The sequence below is a fragment of the Geotrypetes seraphini genome, chromosome 13 (genome assembly GCF_902459505.1).
Source record: "Geotrypetes seraphini chromosome 13, aGeoSer1.1, whole genome shotgun sequence".
In the NCBI taxonomy this organism is placed as follows: domain Eukaryota; kingdom Metazoa; phylum Chordata; class Amphibia; order Gymnophiona; family Dermophiidae; genus Geotrypetes; species Geotrypetes seraphini.
In genome coordinates, this window is record NC_047096.1 from 33,190,222 (window position 1) to 33,198,697 (window position 8,476).

The 8,476-nt window shown below is 38.6% G+C and overlaps 1 protein-coding gene across 3 annotated transcripts; it reads right to left on the bottom strand.

Annotated features, from left to right (window-relative positions):
• Window positions 1–767: 767 nt before the first annotated feature.
• TEX12 (testis expressed 12) lies at window positions 768–7,541 on the bottom strand. 3 transcript variants are annotated; one of them, XM_033917445.1, is made up of 5 exons: window positions 7,284–7,541; window positions 6,094–6,159; window positions 2,254–2,350; window positions 2,112–2,163; window positions 768–1,459 (listed from the first exon to the last, which is right to left on the bottom strand). In XM_033917445.1, the coding sequence occupies exons 2-5, from the start codon at window positions 6,151–6,153 to the stop codon at window positions 1,315–1,317; spliced, it is 354 nt and encodes a 117-aa protein (XP_033773336.1). In that variant the 5' UTR covers window positions 6,154–6,159; window positions 7,284–7,541; the 3' UTR covers window positions 768–1,314. The 3 variants fall into 3 exon arrangements, with proteins under 3 accessions (XP_033773336.1, XP_033773335.1, XP_033773337.1); XM_033917444.1 differs by having other exon boundaries at window positions 7,232–7,541; XM_033917446.1 differs by lacking the exon at window positions 7,284–7,541 and adding an exon at window positions 6,975–7,221.
• Window positions 7,542–8,476: the final 935 nt, after the last annotated feature.

Below are 8,476 nucleotides of genomic sequence, written 5' to 3' on the forward strand. Positions count from 1 at the left end.
GCTTTACAAAATTTTAAGAACATAAGAAATGCTGCTGCTGGGTCAGCAATCATTCTACCATTGGATTATATAGTAGGTGATCTGAATATAAATGTCCTAAAGTTCCAGTTTTGAAAACACTAACATTACCAGAAACCACTGTTTACTCTACACTGAGCAGGAGTCTTCCAACTACATTGCTGTCAGTAGGAGGTGGTGCTTCAATATTATGTTTTCAATCACTAAGGACAGGCAGGTTCCCTAGTGTCCAGCAAAACTTGCCTGTCCCTCACTATTGAAAATGTGATAGTGAAACAATGCCCCCTGCTAGTAAGACTATAAGTGGAGGACTCCCTGAGGGAACAGTACCAGAAACTCTGTCTCTCATCGCTCACAGCTCATTTTTATTACAAAACCTCTGGTTGCCAACTGCATTGTTGGTGAAAAAAATATTTTGTTAGTCTACTAACAATGCCTGAAACACCTGTACATACAAATTGACAAATCAAACAGTACCATGATCAAACAGGGAAACTTAATGGCATGCATGGATGCAAGTGCACTGAAGGGCAAATCATGGAGCATGTTCTTTTATTGATTATTGTAGGAAGGCTTCTATAAAAGAGGGCCTCACTGCAAAAGCCATCACTTCTGAAAATTCTGGAACACTTATTTATGACAAGAACATAAGAAGCCATGCTATACCATCTATTTTCCATGTATTTTGACGTACTAAAGAAAAATGCCATACCAATAAAAGCAGGAAAAAATACTAGTAAAATAAAATCTTTAAAATTAAGAAAAATTAATTTTATTTCTAGAAAATTAAACTTATTTCTAAGCAGAAAAAAAACTTTTACAGTATTTTGAAAAAAGTCAGTCAAACTCTGTACTAGTCATTATATTTACAGCAGCATCATATCTGCAAAAGGAACATCAACAGTTGAACTGATTCTATACAGTATCAATTATAAAATTATATGGACTCTTACATATTAATTCAATATTCTACTTAAATCATGCAAGTGATGTTTTAACAATTGATTGTACACGGCAGTAAAATAATAAGTACCTTTTATATATTTAGCTTTAATCATTCTTACACTTTAGATACAACTTTTACTTTAATTAATGCAATTTAAATGCTCTCAGAATTTGTAAAAGGTTTACAAGGAATTTACGGTAAGATAAATATACGTCAAGTCCAATATACAAAGATATTTCACTACATACAACACATAATACACATGCTATTACATTAATGAAAATCTACATAAATTAAGCATGGCTATAGCCACACTTACATTCTGACATATTTTAAACACACACATCACTTTATCTTTGAAGAGTAGTTGCAATCATTGTAAGCCTATTCCTCAGGCTCTCTCTCTTTTGCTTCAGTTGAGATTCTGTTGCTCTTGCTTCTTTTAAGATCTCATCAAGCTCCTGAATATAGGAAGCATCTATTGATCTTTTCTCGCTTCATTAAAACAAAAAGCCTAAAGTTAAAACATATATCTTAACTTTAGAATTCTCTCTCAAATTTCTATTGACAAGTAGAAAATTTTTAATTAGAAATAAGTTTCACAGTAAGTGCTCTTATCTACTAGCTAGTCACATGACCAAAAATACCATTCATTTCAGCATCAAAATACTACAGTAATAACAGACAATTTAAGCCTCTACTTTAATACATTAGGGATTTAAGTTGCATTATTTGCCCCATAACAAGACTTACCCTCTCTTCTACAAAACCGCGTTAGCGGTTTTTAGCACAGAGAGCCGCGCTGAATGGCTCGTGCTGCTCCCGACACTCGAGTTCCTATGAGCATTGGGAGCAGCGTGGGCCATTCAGCGCAGCTCCCCACGCTAGAAACCACTAGCGCAGTTTCATAGAAGAGGGAGTTAAAGGGCCTTAATGTAGCTTGACAAAATTTACCATGTCAATATTTGCTGTGAGTTAATATAATAAAGAGACGCAATGAGACAAATCAAACCTTCTTGAACAAAGCCTATGTTAGGTTTAGCACACATTAGTAATAGAGCTCCAAAGTAAGAAATGTGAAAGAAAATATTTTAGAATCAAAATCATATAAAATATGGAAAAGTTATCCTTGAAACTGTGTACTTGCCTGAAAATCTGTGCATATTTAGCCAATATGATGTTCATTTCTTTATTCATATCTATTAATATAAACTGATTTTTAGTTTATTAGATAATTTACAAATAATATCACTAAAATAATTTTCAAAACAAATAATTATTTTCATCACCTTTTATAACCTTTTCAAAAATGCTAGAATCTGAACTGTCAAAAAGATCTGTATCTTGTATATTAGGGGAACAGCATGGGCCTTCTTCATCTTCGGTCTGCAGAAAAAAAAATGTTATTTTTTACTTCCTATAAATATTTAAAAAGTCCACCACAGTATAAACTTTTCTGGGGGAAGTTATTATGGTGCAGTAAAAATCAGGCTTTTTACCATACCTTTATATACCATAGAAGTCACCAATGAGGTACTGGTTCCCATAAAATAATAATAATAATAATAATAACTTTATTCTTCTATACCGCCATAGTCGAAAGACTTCTAGGCGGTTCACATTCGAAGAAGGCTGGACAATCCAGCGAGTTACAGGATGCCAGAAGTGAGGGTTACATAAGAAATAGATAAAGGACAGCAAATTACATCAAGGTTGATAGAGGGAAAATATATCATTGTCAGTGGAGAGGCTTCTGTTTAGGAGATGAATTTGTCAAACAGAAAGGTTTTAATTGATTTTCGGAATGCATAATGTAGTTTATGATCAACTTTGTCATGGGAGCATTGGGCCACATCTAAAAGGGGCTGGACAAAATTACTCTGAGGTACCTTCTAAGTCTTACTCAGCACAAATACCCTCCAGAGATTTTTATTACCTAAATTCATCTTCGTCTTTTCCAAAGCATTAAGCAGGTAAGTTCTACTGAGCTCGGTTTCAGGGAGAACCCCCTTCTTCAGGAATCCCTGTAATGTGAATGTGTGTCACAATTTCTCTGCACTAAATCCCTCAATATTCTTATCCACTCTCGTGATTTCCAAAATCGATTACTGCAATGCCCTATTCAAGGGAATAGCTCTAAATGAAATCAAGCATCTACAAATTATTCAGAATGCTTCTATCAAGCTCATATTCAAAGCCAAGAAGTTTGATCACGTAACACTCCTTCTCAATAAAGCGCACTGGCTTACAGTTGCTCACCAGATAACATATAAACTATGTTTGCTCACATTCAAATCCCTTCTTTACAAAACTCCAGCTTTCATTTATAAGTTATTAATTCCATATACTTCCAATAGAACGTTAAGATCTACTGAACAGCACTTGCTGACGATTCCCTCTCTTAGAATTATTAATACTAGACTACAATTGATTTTTTCTGTTACAGCCCCCCAAACTTGCAACTCACTTCCTATTCACTTGAGGGAAGAACACAACTTAGAAAAATTCAAAAGTAAACTAAAGAGCTTTCTTTTTAAAGACGCCTTTGAAAATTAGCCATTTAGTCTTCCAACCAATTTTACTTTTTCTCTCTAATTTTATTGAAGTAATTTTTAACTTACCTTTCCTTCTGTATCTCCCTTATATGTCTCTTTAACTTTTAAATAATTTGTAGTTCATATCCCTCTCTTCCCTTATGTTCTTAGTTTTGTTACATTTGTCAATAGTCTTGTCAGACCTGATTTTTGTTATTTATTGTATTGTTTCCCACATTTTGTAATTTTATTATTATGTACATCGCTTAGAATTATGATTAAGCGATTAATCAAATCTCCATTAAACTTGAAACTTGTCAAGAATCTTGTATTTGAAAACATCGCCACTTAGCACTGAAAAACTGCTGCTTCTCGCTAGTGAGTAGCCCCCAAAGGGAAGATCAGATGCCACCTTTCAATAGATTCTGTTGTGACCTCATGTTGAAAACTTCATTTAACAAACAAAACTAAACAGACAGCAAATTTCATCAAATACTTGTGTTCCACTCAATGCAACATTGAGTTCTTTGGTTTAACCGAATCCAATTCAAAAATCCAGTATTGTCCATGCAATTGTATGCAGGCTGTTTTATCTTCCAGGGGGGCTAGGAGGGTTGAACTTTTTGGGGGGAGGGAGGATTCCAACAGGAGGGATTAGGCATCCCTCCTGCCAGCGAACTACTGGGGAGGGGTTCCAGCAGAAGGGACAGGGCATCCCTCCTGCCGCAACTGTTTGGGGGGTGCCGGGCAGGAGGGACTGGGCATCTCTTCTGCCGTGATCGTTCAGGGAGGGACGGGCGGCCACAGCCACATTTTACGTGTCTCCCACTGGCCTAGGGAGACACATATGGCCGCCTAGGACCGCCTAAGGTTACTTCCAGGCCAAACCACACCCACACTAAGCCTTAGAGCTTAGTCGGGCTTATGCGCCTACCTAGGCAACTTGGGCAAAGTTCTTCAACAGAATTTTGCTTGAAAGAGAATCATTGGTTTCATAATCTGGTTCACAAGGTGACAGAAACAAGTAAGAATCCTCTGAGCCTTTTCTAGTACTTGTCCTGTCTAATTTTCTTGCTAAGGATAGGACATCTTGTAATTATGATCAGATTCCTACCTTTTGATTATCCGAGATGTTGCCAACTGCTGGGATAAAACTAGCTAATCTACTAAGACCTCCTGAATGACTTTTATCACACACCTGGTTCTCAGCTTCTGGGGAGGATGACCTTTGGAGGATCATCAGGGGTAAGGAAGATATTGAGATCACTATGGATATAAAAAGCTGGTTAACCAGCACAAAATTCTATAGAAAGGAATCTACAGCTTATGCTATTCATCTCAATAACAGCTTGAGTTTCTCCTCAATGTCTAAGAATTTGGTATAGAGGGACTCCTGGGCAACACTGGAGTCAACTGGGAAGTGTATATCACTGACATCAAGTTTGGCATGTTCAGCGTCGAAGTAACCTTGACTTGGAGGTGTCATCCTTCAACATCAATGCAAGCACTGATGTATCCTTTATCATCAATACAATTTTCAACATCAGAGAGGTTTCCATGTGGGTTAACCAAGCCAAAAGCGGATGAACCTTCTGGCCCTTATTCTGAACACCTTTTAGTGGGCTTTTTAGAATAAATTGGCAACCTGGTACTTTACTTGTTGAGCATTTACTATTCTAATAAATGTAAATTGTGGTTTGTATAGACATTTCTCTTGCCTCTTCTTTGCTGGTTTGTCATCATAAAGTCTGCTTCATTTCTTATATGAACTCTCTTTTGGTTTTTTTTTATTTTACCTTTCCATATGTGTGTCATTTTTAGTCTCTCCCTCCTCTCTTCAATATTTATCTTTCTGATCTTACTTCTCATTTTGCCAGGGCTGAATTTAAGATTATATCAATCAAGAAGGGGACATAAATCCAGCTATTTTTGTTCTTTTCCAACTTTGTCATTCAGCTAATACTCTTTATATCTTCATATCTCATTTCTTTTATTCTCATTTTATGGTCTTTCATGTTCCTTTTCAACCTCTAATCTTTACCTCCCTATCTCCTATCTCTTTTTTCCTCAAGAGGAAGAGAATGGGATTTGCATACTGCTTTTTTGTGGTTACACATTCAAAGTGTTTACATATATACAGTTACTTATTTTGTACTTGGGGCAATGGAGGATTAAGTGAATTGCCCAGGGTCTACCACTCCTCACCTAAGTTGGAATACTAGGGTCTTCCATGATCCTATTACCTTTGGACAGAGTGAAAATCCTGTTACCTCCCATATCTATTGTTTTTTGGTGTTTTTTTTATCAGGAATAAGAAGTACATGTAGACAGATCTAAGCCTTACTACAGTAACCTGTGAGCACATCAGGTGGTGGGTATGTGAGAGGCAGGAATTGGTGAACCAGTAGAGTTGGGAGGAAAGACGTTTTAGAATGCTAGCAAAATACTTGTTTGTCAGGATTTGCCAATTCCTATTGTATTGCTTTGCTTGTGAAGGACCTTTATTGGTTGATCTCATGTCCTGAAATTCACAGAATTCTCATCCTAAATGAGATGTTGCCTCACAATGGTACTCTAAAAAGAATAACTGCTCACCTCTAATTCCTTTTTGCGCTTACAACCTTTCTCGACTGATTTCACTGGTTTGCTTGCCATTGTTACCTGATAAAATATAGCACACCTCTTTTTAAACAGGCAATGTGAATAAATAGTGCAGAAGACATTAAATATGTATTTAAGTTCATTGTTTAAAATAAATTTTAAATAATAGAAGAAAGTGTAATAATTCTCTCTAGAATTGAACTAGTTTTAATGGCAATGCCCTACTGAAAGAGAACTGGGAAGTTTCTAAAAAAAACAGTTGAAGGAATAAAGCAAATTGTATCTTTCTCCTCTAAATATTTCCAAATAATACCTACATCCAAAGGGAAGGGGTTTTAACAACTGATAAGATATGCTTGAGTTGCAAAGTCTCTAAACCCCAACCTTCAAGTCATATTTTGTGAAATACCTTGCATACACAAAACCTATTCTGGTAATAAATGCATTCAGTCAGAACTTGGAAGGGTCATTGGGGAGGAAAATTCAAGTCACAGAACGTGAAGGTCTTTGGGGTTCAGTGTTAACAACAAGGGAAACTAATTGTAATCTCAGCTCTCTTATTTGTAGTTATAGAGATCCTGAGGAAGATGACTTTAATATAAAGTTCAAACCGTAATGATTTCTACTATTATTCCCTCCCCCTTAGTGGAACATAGGCTCCAAGCCTGCAATTAAAGCCTTACAGAATCTCCTGCTCTCCCATGTTTAGCACTTTCCAACATGCATTAGTATTTTCCAAAACCATTTTAAAGACGTGAAGACTTTAATAGAGGCTGTTGCAGATCTACGCGTACGTACTAACAGCCAAGTTTTGCTGTTGTACTTAAAAGGAACCACAGCATTTATTCACATTTAGACTGCCAACAGTTCCTTACCAATATATATATCTTTTTATTGTATTTAAAAAAAGGAAATACACGTTATCCCTTCACGGGAAAGAGGCGAATGGGCCCTAGTGGGGGGGGGGAACCTCCCTCTCAGTCAGTGCGTATGGAAAGCGCTGCCTCCCCTCCCCCGATCCCACTCCATGAGGTCTTATTCTGGAAGGTTTGGAGATATAGGTGGCAATAGTTTCACTGTACAGTACAATATCGAAAGGAACCCCATTCCGGCAAAGGCCGTCGTCAGTTACCGAGGCGCGAGGGGCGGGACTAAGAAACTCCGGGCTCTTCGCCATTGGTTACCTGGGCGTCCAAGACAAATAGCAAAGTCACACCACCACACCCGCCCCCAGGCGATGGCCGTTACCCACGCGCGCACTTTTTTGACCGCGTCTCTCCTTGTTTTGCTTTTAGGTTGGGGAGGAGTTATTGCGAAGCTGAGGCGCGGGAGAGAGCCTGGACGGTCACGCGCTTTTGCCTCGTCTGCTTGCTTTTAGGTGTAGTCAACCAGTGGGTTAGGTGACGTGCTTGCGCAAGGGCGCACGCAGTTGCAGTTAGGTGGTGAGGTCAGGCGGGGGTGGCTGGATCTTCGCGGGCTTTGCCCCACGATTCTTAATCGAGTAGAAGGACAGTAGTTGAAGCAATTTGGAGGGCGTGGAATGTCCTAGCATTGGAAGATAAAGTGGTCTCTGCTGGGTCATTCCTTCTGCCCGAAGGAACAGGCAGCTAAATATATTTTTAGTGCAATAGGTGTGTCAGGTGTGTCATTCTGGACAAACGGGTAATATCCCAATTTAATTCCTCCTCCTTCATTAGAGGGCTCTGCTGCCCCCTTCAGTTTTTCCTTCTGAATTCCAGTCAGAAGGAATCTTTCTGATCTGCTTTCTTTTCTTTTTTGCAGGGTCAAGGGTCAGCTCTGCCTACCTAGAGGAGAAACAGACTGGTCCAAATCCCTCTTTGGTACCTGTTAGCCTGTCTGCAGAAACCTTTTTGGAGCTCGGGGGTCTGTTCCCCTTGTAACATTGCTCACCTGTGTAACAGGGGTTTGAGTGCATCCATCAGGGGCTCAGTGGGGTTCTGCATCCATCAGGGGCTCAGCGGGGTTTTGCAGGCCTCCAGCTGCATTTTGCCTCCCCCTTTCAGGTCCATGGGGGTTTCTGCCTCTTAGGTTTCCCTACCTCTAAAATCCTTTAATTGTTTTTTTTATTTTTGTTAAAGCATTTTGGATCCATTTTTTGGAATTTTAAGTTCTCAAGAAACTTCAAATCACCTTGTTTTGCCTCAAAACTGGAAGGGATGAAGTCCTTTTCCTCTAAGTCATGCCAAGCTTGTGCACCCAAAAAGCACCCTTGTGACACATGCACCAGCATGTGAAGGGGAGACAGGAGTGGTCGGTTTAGTCTACTCTTTGCTTTTTAGGGCTGAAGAACAGTTGAGGAGTCTGTTGGTTGGGAATAAATCTCTTCCAAAGCCCCAGAATGGTGGTCATCCTAAAC

Coding starts and splice junctions, on each gene's coding strand:
- TEX12 (XM_033917444.1), bottom strand. CDS start 7,276: ATGGCGAAGAGCCCGGAGTTTCTTAGTCCCGCCCCTCGCGCCTCG. Junction 2,164..2,253: donor TTTTGAAAAGGTTATAAAAG/GTGATGAAAATA, acceptor TTATATTAATAG/ATATGAATAAAGAAATGAAC. Junction 1,460..2,111: donor AAATATGCACAGATTTTCAG/GCAAGTACACAG, acceptor GTTTTAATGAAG/CGAGAAAAGATCAATAGATG.